General features: G+C 39.3%; 1 protein-coding gene across 15 annotated transcripts in view; it reads left to right on the top strand.

Annotated features, from left to right (window-relative positions):
* Positions 1-26,005, top strand: part of LOC104039204 (zinc-regulated GTPase metalloprotein activator 1A-like) — a 33,586-nt gene extending 7,581 nt beyond the window's left edge. For 7 of the 15 annotated variants that reach the window (XM_075726922.1, XM_075726929.1, XM_075726928.1 and 4 more), the window contains 10 exons: positions 348-385; positions 3,456-3,502; positions 4,248-4,334; positions 5,166-5,210; positions 11,003-11,059; positions 14,950-15,001; positions 22,634-22,702; positions 22,802-22,867; positions 24,648-24,777; positions 25,499-26,005. In XM_075726922.1, the coding sequence (XP_075583037.1) occupies positions 348-385; positions 3,456-3,502; positions 4,248-4,334; positions 5,166-5,210; positions 11,003-11,059; positions 14,950-15,001; positions 22,634-22,702; positions 22,802-22,867; positions 24,648-24,777; positions 25,499-25,572 (665 nt within the window). In that variant the 3' untranslated portion in view covers positions 25,573-26,005. Of the gene's footprint in view, positions 1-347; positions 386-3,455; positions 3,503-4,247; positions 4,335-5,165; positions 5,211-11,002; positions 11,060-14,949; positions 15,002-22,633; positions 22,703-22,801; positions 22,868-23,667; positions 24,039-24,647; positions 24,778-25,498 lie in introns of those variants that run through there. The other 8 variants (XM_075726927.1, XM_075726923.1, XM_075726925.1 and 5 more) reach the window with 6 other exon arrangements.
* Positions 26,006-26,219: the final 214 nt, after the last annotated feature.

The raw sequence follows: 26,219 nt of genomic DNA, 5'->3' as shown, positions 1-26,219 counted from the left end.
ACAGTAACTGTATACCTCAGTCAGTCCCCTTAATTTGTTTCCATAACCTGTAAAAGCATACCTCTGCCAGTTTGCTGTTGCGGAGGAAAGAGGAGAGGCATCCACCTTGTGAGAATTTCTCTCACCTGCTTTGGTTGACATTTTTTTATCACAGAGATGAGTAACAAATAAGAAACGAATTGGGTGACAAGTCTGATGTTCAGATACACTGGAAGCATTGAAGGTATTATAAGCAGTTGTAAATGTGATGATAATGTTACTTCAGTAATTGTACAAGAAGTTTACAAGTTGTTAAATTGTTAGCTACTTTCAGCACATTTCTGTTCCATTTTAATGTTCTCTTTCAGGTATTGTATCTGTTGTTGATGCAAAGCATGGCTTGCAGGTAAGTTATTGGATTTATTACATGGCTTAAAACTGCAGCATTAGAACAACTATTGCAATAATGTTCATTTGGGTGAATTATATTTTTACAGTTGCTTTAATTCTTACAATGGATGAGGACATATTTCAGTTGCTGTGGTACTTTAGTACTGTATTTTGAAGGGGAACAAGGAAGTACTGATATTCATAGAAATTCAGATTCTTACCAACACAGCAACATGTCTACTAAGAGTTGTCAGGTTGCTAGATACTTGATTCTTCTAGGTCTATCACTTCAATCAGGAGTCTTGGTTGTATTCCAAATAGACTTCTGGATTGCTGTAAAACAGTGGAGAAATTTGTCTTACAGAGTGTCATTGGTCCGTGTTACTTGAAAGGAGAGGAGTAAGAACAGGCCTCTGATACTCGTGTGGTAATAAGTGAGCTAGGGCTCAAATTGGGAAAGGTGCTAATGTAATGGCAACTGTGGTGAGGAGACATGAGAGAGCCAGGTGTCTAGGTACCATTTCAGAATAAAAGATGACTTCATTACATGGAAGCAGACAAAAAGAGCAGGTATTAGAGTAATCTGTATAAAGTGTAATGTAAGAACAGACCTATAGAACAGTGAGGTTGGATAACAGCAGAAGTTGTGATTAAATCAAATAGTTGAACTTCTTTTGTAATAGGTAGTCATAAAAATAATTATTTGTAACGTAATAGCTTAGGAAGTGACTGCTTTGAAGTATTGATTTTGCAGGATTCAAAATAAGAGTGGCTGTAAGAAAAGATGCCTCCATGGTATAAAAAAACGCCATCATGCTGTGAAAGTATTTTTAATATCTCTGCATTTTACAGTGGCTGCAAAAAGCTGAGAAAACTGAGGAATAATGGCTTAAAATTAAGGAAGTGATCCTTCATTTTTAAGATTTTATTTTGTTTCGACTGTCTGGGTTTCTCATTTCAGTTGAGCTGATCTAACAGCTGATTTACCAAAAGGGGGCTGTCCTGTCCTCTTGCCAATTTGCATTGCACCAGGACAGAACTAATCTAACCCCATAGTAAGGCAGTTTGTCGAGTTAAACCATGGTGTTTTCAAGGGCTTTTGTGGAGGATTTGGGAGAAGAACAAGGGGAAGGGGCTGAGAGCTGGTTTGCCCTTTTGAACAGGAACTGACTTTTAAATCAGCTCAACTATCACAAGAGACCACAGCATGTCTTAAGTCAGCCTCCTTTTCAGCTGAGTGCCCTTGTACTAATTCACCTGTGTTTTATTACTTGCAAAAATGTTGTTCTGTTTATCTTTCTCTTCATGCAATGCTGATTTATTGGCTTGAATCAAACATAATTCTGTTGTACACAGCAGCACTGAATTAGAATCATAGAATCGTTTAGGTTGGAAAAGACCTTTAAGATCATCCAGTCCAACCAATTATTATGATTTAAAAATTGTTTAATATTTAAACTTTCAAGTAATATGTCAGAAGCAACACAAAAATGTTTTGAAACATTGAGCTTTTCTATCCATTATTATGTTTGACAGCTCACTGAAAACTCTTACATTATTAATCAGGAAGCCTGTACAACACTGATGTCCTCTCGGAATAATAGAAACTTCAGACTTTCTCAGTTACATGCCAAGTAAATAACTTTTGCTTTGTATAAAGGACTTTCTAACTTGTGCAATTCCTCTGGTTGCAAAGCTTGACCTCAACAGCTGCTTGTGATTCAAAGAATTCTGAAAGCCATACAGGTAATGACATTGAGATAATAGGCAGCAATTTAAGGGTATCATGCTTCAAAGAACCAACCTGTCACAAGAAAAGCTGACAAATAGTACCCAGTGACCAGTCAGCCAAATTGAAACTGAAGTGGTAATTGATATCATGGGTTATCACTCTAATGGATTTGTCACCCTGCAATCTGAAATACTCATTTCTTTAATCACGGGCAAACGGTTGGACAACTTGAAGTGACAGTTTTCTACTTGCAGGACTTGACATCTGTGCTACTGGCATTGTCCTTTTCAGGGCAACAAATTTGACAACATTAAATTCAATAGAATCAATACACAGTGGATTTCAAAGAAAAGGTCAGAGGAGAGGTTCCCTCCCAGTTGTCCTGTTATGCTCTGCTTAGATTGTGCACAATCAGGAAATAGGGTTTTTTCTTCTTTTTTTTTCTTAAGGTGACAGATGGTATGCAATAATCTAGTTTTGTTTTTCAAGTCAAGTAATATTAGGGGCCCGGTTTTTTTTAATTTATATATTTCCCATGACAATTAATTCCCCTTTCATTTGGTATTCTTGTGTCTTTAAAACCAAATTTTAAAATTATATTCCAGGTACATTTAGAGCTGATGAAGGAATGCACAAGACTCTTTAATCTTCCCAGAGATGTCAGGTGTAAGAGATGAGCTCTTACTAACATCACAGCACCAGTTTAAAGTTTTGCTGCTTCCAGGTGTCTGTGATGCTTCTCTCCTGGAGATTGCTGCCTCCATGGCATAGGGAGCAGAAAATAGCTTGTATTTGAACCTTTGCTGCTTCAGTGTAAAGTCTGTTGCTCTGCCTAAATTACTGATGAAAGTAAGGCTTTATCTTGCTAAACTTCCCATGAATTTTTACTATAAAAGTACAGTTTGACAAATCTTTCAGAGAAAAGGAGTATGCAGTTAATAGATATGAAATCCTGCAAGCCTAACTCATCTTTAACAGTCAACATCACCCTCATTAGAAAAATTACTGTACTTTCATTTTTTCAGATACATTTTTCCATGGTTACTATATGTCATGGTGACTTTTTTTACTTCTTCATAAATCTGAAAAGTAATTAAAAATAAATACTGTAATACATTTTCCAACTATTTAGCATTCTAGTCATAAAATTCATTAAAAGAGAAGAGTTTTCATAAAAGAAATAAGCTTCTGAAATGATGAATGTATAAATGTATTTTGTCACCATCATTTTATAGAAAAATTCTAGATGCCGTCTTCCTCAATACCTTGTTGAAAAATACACCTCAGCTGAATTGGTTTTGAATTTAAATGTCATTTGAACATGATTAATCCAATTGTTTTAAATTTTGTCTAGCACTTGACGGAGGAAAAGCCAGAAGGTCTTGTCAATGAAGCATCTCGGTATGGACATACAAATTAATTTTATATATCATGTTAGGAACCGTGCTGTATAGAAGTTCATTAGAAATGGCTTTTTTTTCTTTTATAATGCTTTTCTCTTCTTCTTTGTTTTTAAACAAAGGTAGAAAATAGAAAAGTGACTTCATGCTCCATTTGGTCTTTTTGCGAAGATCTGACTCTTCTCATACACATTTTAAGAGGGATTGGTTTTACATAACTGAAGGAAAATCACCTGTGTTGGGGGGAAGAAGGAACTGCATGCTAGAATCTGCCAGATGCTTGAAGTAGAACTATTTTTTGCTAGATATGGAACTGCAATGATTAAGGGTAATTATAACAAAAGAAGCCTTCATAAAGCAAAGAGACTTCAAGTATGACTTTGCGAAGAGTACGTGCAGGAGAAACAGGGGCTTGTGAAGTTCATAAATTACAAAGCCCTGCAGTTTAGATGACTTCTTTTCAAAAAAAAACCAAAAAACAACAAAACCAAAACAACCAAAAACTAGCAAGCCTTGGTAGCTTGGTAGGCTCCTCTTATGGCACAGAAGAGCACCTCAAGAAGACAGTAGTACTGTAGTCATACTCCATGATGTTCTGGTTTGATTAATGCTTGCCTTTCTGTACTAATAATGCTCATAGTATTTTTTTGGTGCTATGGGAGAGGTGGTGTTTCTGCCTTACAGTAAAAGTATTTGTTCATGTTGTCTTTTTTTTTTTTCTTCCACCGCCCCACCCCAACGCATAGGCAGGTTGCATTAGCTGATCTTATAATCATCAACAAAACAGATTTGGTTTCGGGGGAAGAATTGAATAAAGTCAGAACATCTGTCAGGTATGAAACTTCTGGCATAAATGTAATGCTGTACTGGCTCAGGTTATTTTTATTGGAACAGAATTACTTCTTTCTTGCTGTTAATACAGAAATTAGATTTCATGATTACACTGATATAAATCCTTAGCTCAGCAGGGAAAAAGAGGGTGCCCCTTTCTAAAGGCATTTCACTACTTTTATGTGCTTACGTAAGCTTAGCAGTTTGCCTGTTTAGGTAAGATTTGATGTTACCTACTAAGGACAAGCCTTTGAAGTGTCCATGTTCTTATATTTTTGGGCAGCTGTCCCCATTTTTCTGAATTGGCATCAGGGAAAGAAAAATCTGCTAGCAGAGATGAGTTCAGTAGCGAATACAAAGATGTATGGAGGAAGTCCTAAATAATGGTCTTGGGTGTAGAAGAACCAATGGTCTGAATCAAATTAATGATCAAAGGCTTGTCCTGTCTTTTTCTATCAGTACCGTGGTAACCAAAATAAAACATTGAAATTTTGAAATTCTTTACAACTCTGTTAGTGGTTTGAATTCTAAAAGTAAAAATGCTTAGACCCAGCAGAGTGTGTCAATGAGGGGTCTTGCATAGGAAAACGCTATTCTTACTAGTAGCATTTTGTTGTCAGAACTTGTGAAGTTCCCCAACCCTTACTTAGGGTATGAAAAAGTCATAAAAACAAGGTCTTGTTGGGATGTCTGTTTCTTTGTTCAACAAGTTGATAACAGATTTGGGGTTGTTGTGGTGCTATTTCTTACGCTGCTTTCCATGGTGAAGTTGTTCAAGCAATGTATTACAGATGCATTTTCGTCTAACTTCTGATTTTTCTATTTTATTTTAGGTCAATAAATGGACTTGTTAAAATTCTAGAGACACAAAGATCAAGGTATTAAATGGCCACTATTACTAGGTACCAGATCCTGCTTCTTTTGTGACAGATTTGAGTATGCTATTAGATCAGTTTGGTTAAAGGAAAACTATTGAATTAGAAATATTTAACTCAATATTTTACTAATAAGGATTTAGATAAAGGATTTTTTAAAAATAAGTAAAAATGTATTTTTCTTTGTTGCTGCTCACATCCTACATGTATAATTAGTTAAAAAACATCGCTATTAAGATGTAGCTTAGCTTACAGAGCTTATCACTAGTGGATTTTATTGGACTTTGCAACATAACCATAAGTATTTCTTATTTACATGAGAACTGGATTTTACAAAAGCTCGGGCATTAATTTTTCCAAAACCTGTATGTTGTTCTAAGTATAATATGAATATGGTTTTTAATTATTAAAGTTGCATTTTAGTCATGTTGCCATTTATGGAGTAATAGCATTTGGAAAGTTTTTGGAAAATGCTAATATTGATGTAGTTTAATTGGCTTCAGCATATTCCAGAAACATAGCAGATTTTTAAGGGAGTGTTACAGGTAGAAATTCAAAGTTTCTCGTAACTCGTTAACCAGATCTTGTAACTAAACAGCTACATGTAAGGCCAAGTTGTATCTGAGCTAATCATTGATCACGTGGACTATAATGGTTTTTTTCTGTTGTTCAGCTTAAAGATTTTTCTGACTTACAATGGCTGCTGCAGATAAGTTGTTACTACAAAATTACTTTGAAAACAGTGCAGGGGAATTTATAAGAAGGAAAAGTAATTCCATTGTTTTTGCTATTTTTCATTGAAATTCTGACTCAGATTTCTTCTTTAATAAGGTATTAAATGGAAATGGTATTCCCAGGGACATTAGGAGAGCAGTGTATCTTTCATACTGCTAGGATTGATTTGTGTGCTATTACATCAGTTATTTGACTATATTGTGATGTGTTCCTGTTTTAAGCAGTTTTTGAAGGGAAAATAATAGACATAATCTTCGTAAAGTATACTTGGCTTCTTAAAGTTCTTGTTCAAAAGTGTAGAGAAAAATATTTGCTGTTGTTGGCTAATCTGATAGGATCAATAAGTGTCTGCAGAATATGTACATCAGCAATAAAAGGAGAGCCAAGGAGGATCTCCATTCTTTGCTGGATGTGGGGGGGAACATTGTCACCGAGGACAAGGAAAAGGCTGAAGTACTTAACGCCTTCTTTGCCTCTGTGTTCAACAGCCAGACCGGTCATTCCCAGGGTACTCAGGCCCCTGAGCTAGAGGATAGGGATGGGGACCAGAATGGAGCCCACATAGTCCAGGAGGAAGCAGTTAATGACCTGCTATGCCACCTGGACGCTCACAAGTCTATGGGGCCAGATGGGATCCACCCGAGAGTACCGAGGGAGCTGGCGGAGGAGCTCGCCAAGCCACTTTCCATCATCTATCAGCAGTGCTGGTTAACAGCGGAGGTCCCTGATGACTGGAGGCTTGCCAATGTGACGCCCATCTACAAGAAGGGCAGGAAGGAGGACCCGGGGAACTACAGGCCTGTCAGCCTGACCTCGGTGCTGGGGAAGATTATGGAGAGGTTCATCTTGAGCGAACTCCACAGGCAAGTACAGGTCAACCAGGGGATCAGACCCAGCCAGCATGGGTTCACGAAAGGCAGGTCCTGCTTGACCAACCTGATCTCCTTCTATGACCTGGTGACCCGCCTGGTAGATGATGGAAAGGCTGTAGATGTCATCTACCTGGACTTTAGCAACGCTTTTGACACCGTCTCGCATAATATCCTCCTCGGGAAGCTGGCAGCTCACGGCTTGGACAGGCATACTCTTCGCTGGGTAAAAAACTGGTTGGGTGGCCGAGCCCAGAGAGTTGTGGTAAAAGGTGTTAAGTCCAGTTGGCAGCCGGTCACGAGCGGTGTTCCCCAGGGCTCTGTTTTAGGGCCAGTCTTGTTCAATATCTTTATCAATGATCTGGATGAGGGGATCGAGTGCGCCCTCAGTAAGTTTGCAGACGACACCAAATTGGGTGGGAGTGTCGATCTGCTGGAGGGTAGGATGGCCCTGCAGAGGGACCTGGACAGACTGGATCGATGGGCTGTGGCCAACTGTATGAGGTTCAACAAGGCCAAGTGCCGGGTACTGCACTTGGGTCACAACAACCCCATGCCACACTACAAGCTTGGGGAGGAGTGGCTGGAAAGCTGCCTGGCCGAAAAGGATCTGGGGGTGTTGGTAGATAGCCGGCTGAACATGAGCCAGCAGTGTGCCCAGGTGGCCAAGAAGGCCAACAGCATCCTGGCTTGTATCAGGAATGCTGTGGCCAGCAGGAGCATGGAGGTGATTGTCCCCCTGTACTCGGCGCTGGTGAGGCTGCACCTGGAATACTGTGGCCAGTTTTGGGCCCCTCACTACAAGAAAGACATTGAGGTGCTGGAGCGTGTTCAGAGACGAGCAACAAGGCTGGTGAAGGGTCTGGAGCACAGGTCTTATGAGGAGCGGCTGAGGGAACTGGGGTTGTTTAGCCTGGAGAAGAGGAGGCTGAGGGGAGACCTTATCGCTGTCTACAACTACCTGAAAGGAGGTAGTAGTGAGGTGGGTGTTGGTCTCTTCTCCCAAGTAGCTAGCGATAGGACGAGAGGAAATGGGCTCAAGCTGCACCAGGGGAGGTTTAGGCTGGAAATTAGGAAAAATTTCTTTACGGAAAGGGTGGTCAAGCATTGGAACAGGCTGCCCAGAGAGGTGGTGGAGTCACCATCCCTGGAAGTGTTCAAAAAATGGGTAGATGTGGCACTTCGGGATATGGTTTAGTCTATTCTACCCTTGATTGGTTTAGGTGGGCTTGGTAGTGTAGGTTAATGGTTGGACTGGATGATCTTAAAGGTCTTTTCCAACCTAGATGATTCTATGATTCTGTGATTCTATGTATTTTATTTAGTAACCCAGGGTTTTGAAGGTGGGTGCTTGTCTGACTTTAATCTAAAGATCAGCTTGGTTTATATTTCCAAAAATGTTAATCTTGTTAACATTTCTATTGACTTCAACTTACTTGAAATTCTCTCTGCAGTCTGATGCTGGAAGTTTTATGCCCTGCTGTTAAACAGTTACACTATGAAAAGCATTCTCTTTAGTGACTATCATGTTAGTGACTGTCGTGTTAGTTTATAAGGATTATTCTCATACTGTTTTCATTACTTTGTTCAAGGAGGAAGGTGACATGGTTAACTAGCTTTGACAACTTCACACTACTTTCTTGACTTGCAAATTCTGTTGAAGAACACTTAGAACAAGAATAAACAATACTATGGAGGGGATCATAAATTCTGTTACTGAGAGGTGTTTCATATTGATCCATGTATTGCTCTAGTGGTCCTCAGTAAATCATTTCTCTTAAGTCAGCATGTATCTATTACATAAAAAGTTATTTTCTTCAATGGATTTATTGTCATTCAGGGACTTACGTTCAAAACAGCAAGTGTGGATAAACTTGTGAGCAATTCTGACAATCAAGCTTTTAATGTTCACCAGTTTTCATGATATGTTAAGAGTTTTAATGTGTAAGTAGTCATTCCAGATTCTGCTGCAAAATTTTAGACTTCTGTTCATTTGTTCTACTCTGTAAATTCAGTATTACTAAGTTAGTATTTAATAAAGTTGAGGTGTATTAGAATAATGCTACTGGCATTTTTTTCTGTCTGTAGATGGAGATGAGAATGTTCTGGTGACTCCAGGTTAAATTTAACCAAGATTTTATTCTGATGGTAAATCTCGGATATTTACTCATAGCTAATTTTACAATATCTAAGTCTTATTTTTGAGACCTCTATATTCTTTACAGTTTTCATGCCCTCTATGCAGCGAGGTATTTCTTAATCTAATGTATGTACTTTGAGTGCAGCATGAAAGATTTGAAAGACATGAGAAGGGCAAATATTGCAAAGTGGTGGAGTTGCAGAGATAAAATTGTAGCATTTCCATTTCCTCCTGCTTAGTAGACTTTTGTGACATGATACTAATTTTTAAAATTCTGGAAGTTATATTAGGAGGAATGGGAAATTTTACCTTCACCACAGAATGGGGAAGAAAAGCATGCAGGATGATCAGGGCTTAGGAAAACAGTTTTATAAAAAAGATTTGCAAAAGAATGCTCCAGCTGAAATTAAAGCAGTGGGAACATAATGATTTTACTGAGAACGAACGGTGGTTTTGGCAAAGCAGATCAGGAGTTCTTTGTTCTTTAGTTGCAAGGCAGACTACAGGAATGGTCAGTGAAATGCTTTGAGGGGGGAAAGAAGCAAACACTATTGACAAAGTTAAACCACTCATAAATTGCATATGCATGGGTCTCACTGCCCTGGGAAATCAGTGCAAGTGTGAGGCCAAGATTTTGGTAACATGGAAAAAAAAAAAGGTTTCTGTAAAGATGATGATGGTATCCAGCATGGCTAACAATTTTGAAGAGGATATTAAACTTCATGCTTTGAGTCTTAAATCAGTATCTGTCCATGTCCATTAGGAAGAGATGCAATATGTGAAATGTGGCATCCACATCTGTACCATTCTCTGGTGTCTGATGCCAGCCAGCAGTAAATTTTGGATATTAAAGTGGACCTCAGATGCAGTCCTGAATGACAACTTGTTACTAGTAAATATTCTTTAGTGAATGACGCATACTGTCTCTCCCATGATTAAGCATTCCGAAACTGAAATAAGCACAAAATTAATTTATTAACATGTTATTTGAGAACGTATCTTCTTTAGTTAGGGGGGTTTGTCCCTCAAAAGCCCACATGTAAAAGGGACCAATGTAGCACTATCTTGAGTGTTTCTGTGTGATTTTTCAGAACATTGCTGAGAACAAACAATTAGCAATGAGTTGGCAATGAACTAACTTGAGAGGCATTATTTATGTGTTTTACATTATAAACCTTTCATCTTAGAAGCTGCTTTGTAAAGCTACTGTCGGGTGTAAAAATTTAATAATACCGGCTACACTTGAGAGATATTTTTTTTTGTTATTGTTTTTTATGTTTGTTTGTTTTAACCTCTTGTGTTCCTTGTATTTAGCCACATATCATTAACTGTATTTAGAAAGCTCTCAGTTGCTATTAGCAGTGAAACTATAGTCTATATTGCTTTTTTTAAAAAAAGTGTCTTATGTGAGTTTATAGGTAGCTGTTCTTGCAAGTCAATATGATCAGTGCTGTCTGTTCCATATTACATTTTTCATTTGTCTAAGTTTCCGATGTTAGAGCTGAAATTCTTCATAGTAGAATTTGTTCTTAGTGGTTGGACTTGATGATGTTAAAGGTCTTTTCCAACGTAAATGATTCTATGGTTCTATTTCAGTTTTGTTTGCTAACAGTGTGTCAGTAGAAGTTACATATGTTCCAGGGGTTTGTGTGTTGAGAGGAGGGTCTATATTTGTACACATTAAGGGTGCAGAATAATTGCTGGAAGAACTTCAGGGTTCCTTTTCCCGTTTAGGGAAAATGAGTTGCTATTCTGGCATCCAGTATGATGGGTTTTATGATCTTTTTTGGAAATACCTTATATTTTACTATATTTTTTAAAATCATGTTTCTGTGCTTACATATTACTATGTAAATAAAAACTGCGTTTCCATGTAGGAGATAATACCAACCACCAACATCCAAAAATAAGGCTAAGGATTGATGGCATTAGAATGGTACACAGGAAAACAAACACAAGCTTTAGAGAACCATTTTAAAACTAATTATTCAAGTATATGCAATATTTAAATATAGCAAAAATACAAAGCTTTCTTTCTTCCCCCTCTTTAGAGTTGATCTCTCCAATGTCTTGGACCTGCATGCATTTGACAGTTTATCTGGAATAAGGTATGGTGATAATTTCACTGTCTTTTATTAGAAATAATGTCTATTGTGTAAATACATGCATGAAATAGACACCCTCAAATCCTGGCTCAAATTTGCATCTGAGTTTCTGTTAGAAATTCTAGTTTAGTCACTTATTTAAAATTTTCGGTTTGTAAGTGGTAATCTGAGACTGAGAATTTTGTCCACTTGAAATGTGTGCAGCAAAAGCTTTTTGACTTTGTAAAGTGAAATGAGCTGGAGTGTGCATAGTTGGTTGGCTTTTTTTCCCCAAATACGTGTTGCTTCAATAGTAGTAGTAGAGCAGATTTGTACAGTCTCTTCTGGTTCTCTTAAAACTTAAAGGATTTCAGTATTTTTCTTACTTCACATCATGATGAACTGGAGGCCTCCTTCATTTTCAAAGAAAACAATGAGGGACTGAGGTTCCACAACAGATGAAGCCACTGCAAATTCTGGTTACTGTGTTCCTGTTGTTTTTTTTGTTTTGTTTTTCAAGGCCAAATGTGAGTTTGGCATGTTAGATTGGTGGAAAAATAAAATTGGAGGTGAGGGGAGAAGGGCTTTCTGTTCACTTTGCGTGCTGAAATTGTTCAGTGAAGAGAGCAAGGAGTACTGGGGCCATCATAAAGGAAAGGAGGGAACATGCAACTGGGGGCCGTATGAGCTTCATTTTTCTTCCTGGATGCACACTGTTCACTTCAGGTAAAGGAACGCAACCACTTCCTTATTCACAGAAGGGAGAAATTGCAGAAGATGCAAGCTTGTAGCCTCTAGTAGATGAGATGCGCTCATGAGATTTCCCAATGAACTGGTGCAGTACTATCCAAAGGATAGCCTGCTTTTCCTGACTCGGCTGCCCTTTCTTTTTGCTAGCACTGTCTTTTGTCTGCTTTATGAAAATAGGATTTGTTTCTTTTGAGCTCCTTGAGTGTACCAGTCAGATCTGTACCAATGGCAGCATCAGGGAGGTATCAGAATAGGCATCCAAAAGAAAGTTAAGGGTGGACGAAGGCCAATATATCCTTTATGGCCAATGGATAACTATTAGGTCATAAACCAGATCATAAACCCATGTCCTGAGTTCTTGTGATGGATCAGCTAGCTAAAATGCCTCATCCTGGAGCCACACAGTAGAGAGAAAGCTGTAAGATGATGTGAACCAGAAAAGGGTCATTCTTGACAATGGCAATTCACAGTTAGATCTGATTAGCTGTAATATTACATGGCATTCTGCAAGGTTTACTAAGAAGTGCTGTGCTCTGCAGATCAGAGAAAGTCCTTAATGAGCTGACAAAAAAAAAAAAAAAAAATCCTTCTTTGTTTCCTTGGTCTAGTCTTTTCTCTCCTATCCTTTAGAGGTTCTCAATGTTTCGTATTAAAACAGAGGAAACACTCTAAAATTGCAGCATTTAAAGATAAATTCTAATAGCACCAAGAAGGTTTGAAACTGCTTTAAATGAAGTTCCATTTCTTTTGATTTTATTTGAGCTCTGTACAGTGAAATTTTGCTCAGAGCTCAGTTGGGAGGGATTCCATGGGAAGCTTCCATGGAGGATAAAGGAGATAGCCAGTGTTGGGAGTTTTTCAAGAATGCTGTCCTGCACAAAACCAGTTCATCTCCTTTAAAGGTAAGGGAAGTAGGTGGAGCAAGAGACCCCTTGGCTTAACTGTGAACTTCTGTGTCTGCTTGAAGCTGAAAGAGAAGTATACCAGAGATGGAAAAGTGGACAAATACCTGTTAAGAACTACAAGGGCATTGGCAGTGTATGCAGAGATGCAGTTAGAAAAGCAAAAGCTCAGCTTGAATTGAAATTGGCCAGAGATGTCAAAAACTACAAGAAAGGGTTCTTCAGGTATGTGAACAACAAGCAGATATTGATGGGCCCTGACAATATCCACCCAAGGATGTTAAGAGAGCTGGCTGATGTCAATTGTGAGGCCGCTCTCCATACTCTTTGAGAAGTTGTGTAGATCGGGGGACATCCCAGAAGTCTGGAAGAAGGCTAATGTCACCCCCATCTACAAGAAGGGCTTAAAGGAGGATCCAGGAAATCATAGGCTCATCAGTCTTTCTTCAGTCCCTGGGAAAGTTACGTAACTAATCCTCCTTGGGGCTATCACAAGTCAAATGAAGCACATGATTGGGAAAAGCGAGCATGGATTCACCAGGGGCAAGTCATGCTTGACAGACCCGATCACCTTCTACGACAAAGTAACCGCTCGGTTGATGTGGGGCGAGCGGTCAACATTGTCTACCTGGATTTCTCCAAGGCTTTCTATATGGTTTCCCACAGCCTTCTCCTAGAGAAACTGATGTGTTAGGGTCTAGACAAGTAGTCTGTGCAGTGGGTGGGGAACTGGCTGACAGGCCGCACACAGAGGGTGGTGGTAAATGGTTCCTTTTCAGCCTGTCAGCCTGTCACAAGTGGGGTCCCCCAGGGATCAATATTGGGCCCAACACTGTTTAATATCTTCATAAGTGATCTGAATGATGGGACCAAGTGTACCCTGATGAAGTTTGCCAATGACACCAAACTGAGTGGGGAAGTGGACACTTTGGAAAGGAGAGCCACCCTGCAGGAAGACCTGGAGAGGCTGGAAGAGTGGGCTAACGGGAACCTTATGAAGTTCAAGAAAGACAAATGTAAGGTCTTGCACCTGGGAAAACATAATCCAGGACTGCAGCACAGTCTGGGATCTATCCGGCTGGGGAGCAGCTCTGTGGAAAGGAACCTGGGGGTCCTGGTGGACAACAAGCTCAACATGAGTGAACAGTGTGCTGCTGTGGCAAAGAAAGCCAACAGGATGCTGGGTTGCTGCAACAAGGGCATCATCATCAGAGGTAAAGAAGTCATTATCACACTCTACTCCGCTTTTGTCAGGCCATAGCTGGAATCATGTGTTCAGTTTTGGTCCCTGCTGTGCAAAAAAGATGTGGACAGGCTGGAGAGGACCCCGGGAAAGGCCACAAAGACAATGAAAGGACTGGGAAGCCTGCCACATGAGGAAAGGCTGAGAGAACTGGGTTTGTTCAGCCTTGAGAAAACAAGGCTTAGGGGAGACTTTATCACCACGTTCCAGTATTTAAAGGGTGGCTACAAAGAAGACGGAGACTCCCTTTTTACAAGGAGTCATATGGAAAAGATGAGGGGTAATGGGTACAAGTTACTCCTGGGGAGATTCTGATTGGACACGAAGAAAATTTTTCACAATGAGAACAATCAGCCATGGGAATAATCTCCCCAGGGGAGTGGTGGATTCCCCAACATTGGCCACTTTTAAGCTTTGGCTGGACAGGGTGCTGGCCCATCTTGTCTAGACTGTGCTTTTGCCGAGAAAGGTTGGACCAGATGATCCTTGAGGTCCCTTCCAACCTGGTGTTCTATGATACAGTATTTCACTTAGTGTTGCAGTTTTCATTCTCACAAGCAACAGCTTTGTACATTTTTTTTCTTCTTGCTTTTCAAATTATTCTTCTAAAGTATTTTCAAAAAATCAACATCTAATAAATAGATTCTAGTGTTTTTTCCCTTCTTGCTTTAATGATGTAGATTGCCTTTTGTTCCTACAGAAAGGAATATCAAGGGTATTGTACTTCTTGAAGTATAAGTATTTTAAATCCAAAAGATACTGCACATCATTATTATAGTTGTTTATATTTTAAAAACCTAATATTCTAACACAAATAGTTAATTAGATCAAACCAATATAATTAAACATACCTATTTCAAGATTAAAACTGAATTAACATTTGACGCTTATTCTGAGTATACAGTGTATCTTTGACATTTTAGTTTTGCTCTGCAATACTGAAGAGTTTATTTAAATTTTGAAATAGTGACATTTTGTCCATCCTACTCAAATGCGACATTTAACTTTACTTGTTTCAGTTTGCAGAAAAAGCTTGACCATATAAAGACAACACATGCACATCTAGATAAGGTAATTACCAAAACTACTGCTTCAATCTTTTTGTAACAGCGAGGTTGTTCAGGGTAATTGCAAGCATTGCATACTAATCATGTTACCTTTTCAGAAGGTTTCCAGTAGGGAGTAATGTGTTTTAAGATCTTTAGAAGATTACATTGAATACATACAGGAATGTGCTTTGTTGTAGGTAGATTGTAAATGCATATAGTAAGTCTTTCACAAATAACTTACAGGCTTCCACTGGTCCAGACAGTCACATTGTTTATTGATTCACACGGACAGTGTTACTGAAACTGATAGATAGCACTGCTCTTTTTAATATTTGCAGAATCAAGTCCTAAATTTGTACCCAGTCTTTATCCTGTAGGTCTTCTGTCCAAATGTTGTCTGTGTACATAGATATCAGGGAGATGTTATTCATAACTTTGCATTCTTTAAAGCTGTAATAAAACTTCACTAAGTAGTTAAGCATGTGTAGATCTCCACTCTATGAGTGCTTCCCATTGTTTTCACAAGAAATAGTAACAATTTAGCTTGTAAGTGTGGTAGATTCTGCCCTATAAACTAGGTATCAATCCAGTAAGCATGCATATGCTAAAAAAAGTAGTTCTGTTATTTTTAGTATGTCAAATTAAACTCTAAAACGTATACCTGCCCACTCCACCTGCCCCCGGTACTCAACCCAGTGTGTGTTTATATCGGGGCAGAATCTTTTCTCTCCCTGTGTGCAGTACAATGATGCCAGCATAATGCAACTGCAAATAGCATTTCTGCCTTTGTAGCTTCTGAGAAAATACAATATTTTTTGTGATCAGCATATCTAATTTCAGAGGTGAATTTAAGGAAAATGGGTCTGGTCCACCATGCCTACAGAATAGGACCGTTCTGTGCTAATTGCTACCTTAAGCACCTATCTTGTCCATGATGTACAGGTTTTACTAGAAAGGCTCCCTTTTAATTTTCTTTTTTTGTTTGTTTTCCAAATGTCATGATAGCAGTCTCTTTTTCTGCTTAGACCCTTCTCAAAAGCAGAACAGTCTTAAGTCAGGTAATTACTGAATTTATTACCGGGCAACAAAATCTTATAATTACTGATTTGAGTACGGAAAAAAAGAAATGCAGAACAATTACACGAACACTTACATGAACACCTCTTCTTCACTCTACCCAGCTTGCCCTGTTTTTTGCAGTGGCTTACACTTAGTCCATCCAAGTTCTCCCAGCAAGGCCACATGTGGCATAGGAAGTCGGGGGTGTTTGTGTAATAATTTTCTGTTCCTCGTTACTGCTCTGCTCCTTAAGGTTCCTTCCTTGTGGTTCACGCAGGGCCCTTAGTACCCGTGGAGTGCTCCTGCTCTGTGGGTAAACAACAAGCTGTGGTCTCTCAGGGGTGTATGTACCCCTTTGGTATGGCATGGCATGGCACGCCTCCTCCAAAGAGTCTTCATTCCCAAGTGGCTGGAGGTGTCTGTCTCTCTAACAGGGTGCCATGTGTTTCTCTGCCTGAAGATATGTGGAATTTTTTTTTTTTTACTGTTGTATGGTTTCAGAGCTGGCTAGAACGGGTTGTGAGACACACCAGGCAGCTGATGGCCTCCTCCCACACCCCTCAGAACTGCAGCCCCCTGCTACATAAGCCTTGAAAGCTTACACAGACTTAAAGAGCTGTATGAACATATATGGGTTGTAGACTCTACCTGTAATATCATCAGAAACTGAATGTACACCTAGAACATATTCCACTCCTTGCCACTGAGAGTTAGACTGTAGGGGTTAATGTTGTAGCAGTCTGAATATACATGTTAAAAATTGTTGTATTTAACCTCCATCTGCTGCCAAACAGATGATGGAGGTTAGTATCGTTAAGGGTTTGAATTTACACGTTTCCATTATAGACTCCACCCTTCCGTGTAGATAGTAAGGTTAGCATTACTTACTGGAAAATGCACACCTTGTTCCTGCAAAACACCAAAGCAAGACACTTGGATGTTTAATTTACTCACCATGTCTTAGTATACAAGCAAATATTCAAGCAAGCAATTAGACAGTAGAACCACAGAGTAGCACTGCTATTGAATATCCAGTTGGTTTCTGAGTCCAACAGCTGTAGTTTCATCCAAAACCAAAATGTGTGGTGACCAGTGTTCATTTGGTATAACCTGGACGCTTCCCCAGTAGGAAAGTAAGACGATGCATCAGATGACTTAGATTTCCCAGAGCCTGCTTCACATCTTATAACCATATTAACTGAGCTTTGACCTTTCTGCTGAGCTTGTTACTCCTTAGCTCCCAGATGTAGGTCTTTGAAGGACTTCTTTTCCACTTTCCAAATCCCAATTTGTAGGGTGGGAGCGTGGAGATTTTTCATCCTCTCCTGACACTTTAACAGCTGCAATTTCATCATGCTTTGCCATGAGGCTGATCTCACACCTGCCTCTGGAATGATCCCCCCAGTATGATACTCTAGATCACTCTTTGATCAATGGGATGTCCCACCAGGTTATCAGGTGGTACCAGAGGGACAATAGTGACTGTGCGTAGCTGTCAGAGCTTTTGATCTGTGGCCTCAGCCTTTTTGGGGTCCCTTGCCTGTAAACACAGCAGGAGTCAAAGTGCTCACAGTCCACTGCCCCTTCTTCTCGGTCCCTCCACAAGGGTCTTGTTTGTGGGATTGGAATGATCGAGCTCAGCATACCCCTCCATCAGTAAATCCCAGAGTTTCCTACTTTTGCAAGTGCCTTTCTCCAGCTTCCCAGCACCACCAGAGCCACTGCAGAAGCAACTTCTGGGAACGGCAGCCATAAGTGCACTGCTTTAGTACTCTGAGTAAAAGGTTGCAGAGTGGTTGCACTTTGAGGAGTGGTGCTCCCATTTCTGCAGCACTATTACATGGGCTGCCTTATAGGACTCTTAATTTTAAACTGGCTTACTGTTTCCACAGTATATTGGATGGCTTATCACACAGCTTTCCCTTTGGCCAGTTCAGTGTTACCACCTGCTAAGTTTTGATTCAGGGTTTGTCACTCTTGCTGAGCACTTGCTAGTGCATCTTTTAGCAGACCGTTAGTCTAACAGTGACTGTCAGTCTGATGGTGATGAATTGTAAGTGGTCCTGACTTTTGTCAGGCTCTATTTGAAGCATATGATAAACTCTGGCATACCCCCACACCAAAGCAGCACGTATTCCAGTGTTTTACAGGTTGCAGTTGTATCCCTTTTATAACTCCTGGGCTGATCTTTTGGATGCTGCCCTAGGGGACTGTTAAGGTCCTATGCCATGGCTGCATGGGCTTGAAGCTGGCACCATCCTGTGTCTTCCCAGTCATCTTCCTGTCCCACTACGGTTTTTCAGGTCCCTACTTTTTCCAACAGCATATACGTTGTCTGCATGCATCCACACACGTGACGGCTGTGCCACTCACACCGGAATATACAATTGCAGATTCCCAGTACCAGAACCAAGGCTCCTTCTGCATTCCCCAAGTCATTGCAGTAATGTCACGAGAGAGAGACCCCACCTGGAGCACTGCATCCAGCTCTGGGGCCCCCAGCAGAAGCAAGACGTGGACCTGTTAGAGCAGGTGCAGAGGAGGGCCACAAAAATGATCATAGGGGTGGAACACCTTTCCTGTGAGGAAAGGCTGAGACAGTTGGGGTGATTGAGCCTGGAGAAGAAAAGGCTGCGGGGAGACCTTACTGCAGCCTTTCAATACTTAAATGAGGCTTATAGGAAAGACAGACTTTTTAGCAGGGCCTGTAGTTTTGTGTGGTAGCTTTCTGCTCCTTTTTGCTTCTTAGTGGTTTTGTCACTGCTCTGTTCCTTAAGTGTCCCTGGTCCATGGGTCCTAGCCCATATACAGGTACCCTGCTCTGTGGATGAGTCATGGGTCACAGTCCTCTCCAGTGTATCCTCAACTGGGTGCCGTTCACCCATGGGCATCAGTCCCCTCAGGTGCTGTAAAAAAAGAAAAAAACTTGTATTTTTATAAAGTAGCTTAGAAAAGTGTACTTTCCTTCTAGAAAGTTGCTATGATTAAATTTAATTTTCAAGTTAAAATATGATGTCTACAATGTCTGTATTTTTCTTTTGAACTGCAAATCTTGACTGTGAAGTTGCTAGTCCTGAAAACAGCAAAAGGCAATTATATTCTCCTTTCAGAACTACAGATTAAATACAAAATCAGTTTCATGCTTAGCTATAATTGCAATCAGAATCTTAAGTTCATAGTTCAATTAAAATTTGTGTTCATCTTAAATATGTTCAGTTCTAGTACTAATAGTCTGAATAGATCCCTAAAGTAGAAAATAAGTTAAATAGAAGCCTTCCTGAATGTTATGAGAGTTACAGCATGCTTGTATTAAGGAAATTATTGTTGTTTTTGTAGCGTGGAGCCATTCGGCCAGTAGGAAACAGTGAGAATTCATTGTTACTACCCCTGTGTAGTTCAACACTCACAGTTTTAAGATGGTTGTTGAGACAGATGAGGCATAATGAGAGCAGAACACTTCTTTTGCAGTAGGCTGGAAGTCCTTGTTGGATAATAAAGCGTGCTTATTTTCATGTGGAACGTCAACAGAAGCAATACTGCACTACGCATGGAGCGCAGTGAATTTTTGTCTGTCTTGTTTTGAAGCTGCTCAGAGTGTTAGTTCTTGGTTGGTTTGGTGAGTTTACTAAGTAATTAGATAAACTTTTAGATTTGCTGCTTGTTGCTTATATTTAATCTTTAGTTCCAGAAAGAGAATATAATTGCCTTTTGCTGTTTTCAAGACTAGCAACTTCACAGTCAAGATTTGCAGTTCAAAAAGAAAAATAAAGGCATTGTATGCATCATATTTTAACTTGAAAATTAAATTTAATCATAGCAACTTTCTAGAAGGAAAGTACACTTTTCTAAGCTACTTAATAAAAATACAAGTTTTTCTTTTTTTTTGTTTTAAGTGGGGCAGAAAACAAGCTTGGCTGAACAGAGAACTCCATGGAGCTCAAGAGGAAAAAGAAATTGTATGATCTTTGCAGGTGAGGTCAGGCTTTGCAGGAACAGTACAGAGCTGTGGTTTGTTTATACAGGGAAAAGACACGAAAGGCCAAAGCTCTAGACTTGAAACTGGCCAGTGTTGTTTCAGGTAACAAGAAGGGCTTTTTAAAGTATGTTAATAGCAAGAGGAGGTCTAAAGAACACATTGGACCAATACTTGTTGAAGATCGTTAACTGACTAACAGGGATGCAGAAAAAGTGGAGGCATTCAATGTGGTTTTTGCCTCTCTCTTTAATAATACTGATAGACCTTGGGCTGTCTGGTCCCCTGCGTCAGAGGACCACAAGTTTGGGGACACTGACTTTCCATTTGTGGACACTGAAATTGTAAGAGACCAGTGTATCAGCTGAATGTTCACAAGTCCATGGGGCCTGATGGGATTTGTCCCAGAGTACTGAAGTAGCTAATGGATGTTATGGCAGGACCCCTCTTAATCATCTACCAAAGGTCTTGAGAGTCTGGGGATGTCCCTGCTGACTGGAAGCTAGCCAGTGTTACGCCAATCTACCCAAAGGGTGTGAGGGAAGACCCAGGGAAGTACAGACCTGTCAGTCTAACCTCAGTTCCTGAAAAAAATTGCTGAGAAGATTATACTGGGTACTATTGAAAGGCATTTAAAGAATAATACAGTCACCGAGCACAGTCAACATGCATTCACAAAATGACAGTCCTGTTTCACTAATTTGGTATCCTCTGTGATAAGGTCACTGGCCTAGTGGTTGAAGGGAAGGTGGTGGATGTAGGTTTTCTGGATTTTAGTAAGGCTTTTGATACTGTCCCTCACAGCATCCTTCTGGACAAGTTGTCCAGCTGTGGGATGAGTGGGTTCATGGTGCGCTGGGTGAAGAACTGGCTGAAGGGCAGAGCTCAAAGGGTTGTAGTGAGCAGGGTTACATCTGGCTGGTGACCGGTCACCAATGGTGTTCCTCAGGGTTCAGTTCTAGGGCCAGTTCTGTTCAATATATTTATCAACAATCTGGATGCTGGAGTTGAATGCACCATTAGCAAATTTGCAGATGATACCAAACGGGGAGGTCCTGTTGACTCTTGAGGGACAAGATGCCTTGCAGAGGGATCTAGATAGATTGGAGCATTGGACAATGATTAATGGGATGAAATTTAGCAAGTCTAAATGCCGGATTCTGCACCTGGGTTGGAGTAACGCTGGGCACAAGCATAAATTGGGAGAGGAGTGGTGGGAGAGCAGCCCTGCAGAAGGGGATCTGGGGGTACAGGTTGACAGCAGGCTCAATGTGAGTCAGCAGTGTGCCCTGGCAGCCGCATCCTGGGGCGCATCAAATGCAGTATGACCAGCTGGTCAAAAGAGGTGATTGTCTGGCTGTATTCAGCATTGGTGCGGCCTCACCTGGAGTACTGTGTGCAGTTCTGGGCCCCACACTTTAAATGGTCCTTGAATGTGTCCAGAGGAGGGCAGCAAAGCCGGTGAAAGGGCTGGAAGGCATGTCCTGTGAGGAGTGGCTAAGGATTCGCATTTGTCTAGTTTGGAGAAAAGGAGGCTGAGGGGAGACCGATTGCTCTCTACAGCTTCCTGAGGAGGGGAAGTGGAGAAGGAGGTGCTGAGCTCTTCTCCCTGGGATCCAGTCATAGGACATGTGGGAATGGTTCAAAGCTGCGCCAGGGGAGGTTTAGACTGGACATGAGGTATTTCTTTATCAAGAGGGTGGTCAAACACTGGAACTGGCTTTCTAGAGAGGTGGTCGATGCCCCAAGCCTGTCAGTGGCATTTTGTAACTTCTGGTCAGTCCTGAAGTGGTCAGACAGTTGGGATAGATGATTGTTGTAGGTCCCTCCCAACTGAAATAGTCTAGTCTATGCTATGCTATGCTATGCTATTTTTTTTTCTTAAGTTAGACTAGTCATCTGAAAGCAGTAACCATTTGAAAGAATTTTAGGTTGCACAAAAAGTAATCCTCTGTATGTTCTTCTGTGCGATGCTGAGGTTATAGTGACAAACATAAGTTAAAGACACATTATTTCCTTTATTTTGTAAGAAGTTGTTAATTTTAAACTACACATTTTTTTGTTATTATTGTTGTTACTATTATTTTGGAATAAAACATCACTCAGACATCTTTATTTTCGGAATCTGTTGCTACATAGTCTGTTTATAAAAAGCTTTTTATAACAGGAAAGTATGGATAGGTGAAAAATATGTTGATTAATTTTTGTTTGATAGAATTGTGATGAAGATCAGAAATTGTGACAAAGATCAGTATGCCAAGAAAACAGTATTCTTAAACATACTTGAAAGATTGAGCTTACTAGCCTATAAGAATTAAAATTCTTAAGCTTTCTTTGAGAACAAAGATCAACTACAGCAAAGAATTATGCAGTAGAAGCTGATGGCATTAAACTGTTCAAAGTGTTGCATATGCCCCTTAAGTGTACACCCAAACAGAACCAAAAAGTATAGCATAATACAGCAAATTAGAGCAGAATAGAAATGGATAATTTTTTTAAAAAATTGATATGGGTATATAGTTGCTTTTTTAGGAGGCCAAGTTATAAAGAACATTTTTTGAAATTAATGTAATGGAATGTTTATTCAGTTTGGTAGTAAGAAGTGTGTCTTTCCATTTGCAGGGTATAATTACAGTAACGTTTGAAGTTCCAGGAAATATAAAAGAAGAAAACTTAAATCTCTTTATTCAGGTAAGTAATATGTCACTGTCAACTGAAAAATCATTGTGGCTTTTTATAGAAAATTGTCACATGCCATTCTCTTTATGAAAACATTTTTCCTTTTCATAGAATCTTCTGTGGGAGAAGAATGTGAAAGATAAGACTGGACGCACCATGGACGTTATAAGACTGAAGGTTAGTCAGAAATGACCAAATTGTTTTGTGCTTTTCCTCTTTTACAGCTAAAAAACTGCAGTGTGCTGTCAGTTACAGACCTATCAAAGGTGCTACTGGATCACTGTAGCAGAACAGACAAAAGAGAGAATAGAAATTTGTCATTGTTCCATGTAGAGATAGTTTCTTATCTGCTGGCTGGTGGAAGAACTCAAAAGGAGATCGCTGACAGAGAAGCAAACATTGATCCTACTTGTTTTGAATTGAGAGGGAAGATGTACGGTTCTAAACTTCAGTGGCAGAGTTAATAATCAGGACATAGTTAAAACACTTCTTCATTTTTCACCTCCATTGCTTTGAAAGGTTCCATCCATGTCACATAAATGTCTCCTTATCTAGGGATGTAACTATAGATTGCTCTCCATAATTATGATTGTTGGAATATATGCAGAAGCTGAATTTGGCATAACATAGCAGTGCAATACTAGTTGTGATCTACACTTAGAACTTTTTACAGTATTGTGAGACTGTAGTTTTAAAGATGCAGCCCATAAGTATTCATCTTCATGGGCACTTTGTATGTTTTTCAGCTGCATGATTTTGTGAGGAGTATAGGTGACAATTTAGGATATATTTTCATTTTCCTATACCAAGCAGCCAAGTAAATAATTAAAAAATGAGAACCAAGTGTCATTTGGTAAGCTGTAAGAAATACAGGAAAGTACTCTCTGGTTTGTATTCTGAGAACACTTTTGCGTCATGGATAGTGATGTAATTATTTTCATTTCATTGGAAGAAAGGTTGTATTCTTGCTCTTTCAGCAACAAAATGAGAATATCCTTGTCTTCCTCTTCCTGACAAATAGAAAAAAAGTAGCCACTGATGCATCTTAAGCTGTCTGAAAACAGTACTGCTATGCACAAGTACATTTTTGTTGTATTGAGCATTGGAATCAAAGTAATTCTTTAGGAGATCTGTGGCCTGTGATAATATGTGCACTGGCCCTCAGTCACAGACAAATATACCAAAGCAAATGAACCCCAGGTAATTACAGAATGGGCTCCAAAGTTTGTTGCTTTTGTATTTCTCTTTTACCTGCAGTCATAATCCTTTTAGCAGTGATAGTCACAGAATTCCAACTAATATGCCAAATGCAGACCTTTTTTCATGAAATATTTTTAACTTTTTTTTTTTTTTTTTTTCCTTTTCTTTACGGAAGTATGAGACATGTTTTACAGGTTGTGTTCCACTAGAATATTTTATAAATTTTTTCATGCAGTGATGGAAAGTCTGTTAATACAATTTTCAGTTTCTGGGTTAATGGGCTCGCTCTGACAGTAATAGCTTCTAATTCTGTTGCTAGTCATTTTACCTCACAAATGTTTGTTCTTTCGCCAGTATTCAAAGATTCTCTTCCAGAATAATGAAAATGCTGAGCAGAAGAGCTTAATCAGAATAATATAAAATCAAACATTTTTGCTCATTTTACATCATCTTTGATAGGCAATCAATCTTTTGTAGACACACACATCATACACCATACATATATTCAAAGTGGCATAGTAGCAGATGGCTATTTTTGCTCAGACATGCTAGAAACCGACCAAATGAGGAGCAGAAGGCAGAGTATGGAAAAGTCTAATTAGTAGTTTTTTAAAAAATAAGGAGATGTGAGAATGGATGTGACGAGTAGAAGTGATCATACTGCATTGTTATTTTGACTATTTGGTGCATAGTTGCCAGGAACATTTAATTTTTAAAGGTTTGTTTATGTATCCTAACAGTTATTTTTTCTGATAAGGGACTGGTATCTGTTCAAGGCAAGTCTCATCAGGTGATAGTCCAAGGTGTCCATGAGCTCTATGATCTAGAAGAGACTGCAGTAGCCTGGAAAGAAGACGAAAAGAGAACAAATAGACTGGTCCTAATAGGTAGGAGGGAATTACCCTTGTATCTCCTTGTTTGACTTTAAGAAGCTGTTCTTTCAGCATGCAGTCCTGTGACTTGCATGTGAAAAGCAACCAGCCTGAACTGGCCAGAATAATAGCATTATGTTTAGCATAACCTTCAGTCAAAGATTTATCCATGAAGACCTCCAGCAGTTTTATATTCCAGCTGAGAGGAATCTACACTATCCCTTTTAGGGAAATACAATAAAATAAAACAAAATAAAATAAAAACCTATGTATTCCTAACTTATGTTGGTATATTTAATGTTATTTTTAAAATCCATAATTAGAAATGTGGTGATAGGAATGGTTTGAATGTTGATCAAATATTCAGTAAGTTTAAGGAAGGTGATTATAGCCATTAAAATATATAAAATCGGGGTATTTTCCTGAAAAGCTTGTGATGCTGAAGTTGTACATTTCTTATTTCCTGTGTGTTATTCTTTGCTTTGCAAAGTGTTTTTATTACCAAAAAAAGGCCCCTATTTTTCCTCCTTTCCCTTACTTGTACAGCTTGAAGTCTGTTGTTGCCTGTAAAATCTAAAGTTGTCTTGTTACCTGCAGCTTAATTTTAATACTGGTCTGTTTTCACTCATTGGTATAATAAACATTTCCTTTGCTGAGAAGACTTGCAGGTTGCTACTTGCATGCTTTTTTGTAATACACTGTAAAATATAATTAGCTAATTTATTTCTCTTTACAGGCAGGAACTTGGATAAGGAGACCATCAAAGAAGTATTCATAACCACTGTGAGAGAGCAACAAGGAAACAGTTGACATCAAACTACAAAAACATGAAATGTCTCTTAACCCTGCAAGCTTTTTATGACAGAAAAGACTGAATTGACATGCAGTATAGTAGTTTCTTTTTCCTCTTGCAGTTCACACAACAGTTAAACCCTGGAGGAGTCCTAAGAATCCCAGCTGACCTACTGTTTAAAGATTAGCTCTTATGGTCTAGAATAAAACACGAAGAATTCTACCATTTTGGCTTTGGCTGAAGTTATGTCAGTAACATCGTTTACGTGTGCAGAAATGCAGATAGGCAAAAGACTTGTTTATGCTGTACATGAAGTATTACAGTAGGAATATGGTGAACGTATTTGAAGCCTAGTGCTTTCTCCAACTAACTCTCTTCTACTCCTGGAAATGGAGTAACAGTGATTATTGCCAGCAATGTATCACAGTGAAGAGTATTTAGTGTTTACTATTAAACTGTCTTCCATCTCTTTCCACTTGTTTTGTGATTTTTGAATGTATACATCCATCCCACATACTGCTAAACCTGTTGTATAAATGAAACTAAAAGTACATAGATAGCAGAAGCTCAAGACCACATGGAATATGCTGTCTACATAATAGCTGTGTCACTTGTCACCTACCTAACATTTGCTTTAGGATAAAAGGTGCATCAAACTAAAAAA

The sequence above is a fragment of the Pelecanus crispus genome, chromosome Z, assembly GCF_030463565.1.
Source record: "Pelecanus crispus isolate bPelCri1 chromosome Z, bPelCri1.pri, whole genome shotgun sequence".
In the NCBI taxonomy this organism is placed as follows: domain Eukaryota; kingdom Metazoa; phylum Chordata; class Aves; order Pelecaniformes; family Pelecanidae; genus Pelecanus; species Pelecanus crispus.
This window is presented reverse-complemented; position numbering and strand designations above follow the sequence as displayed.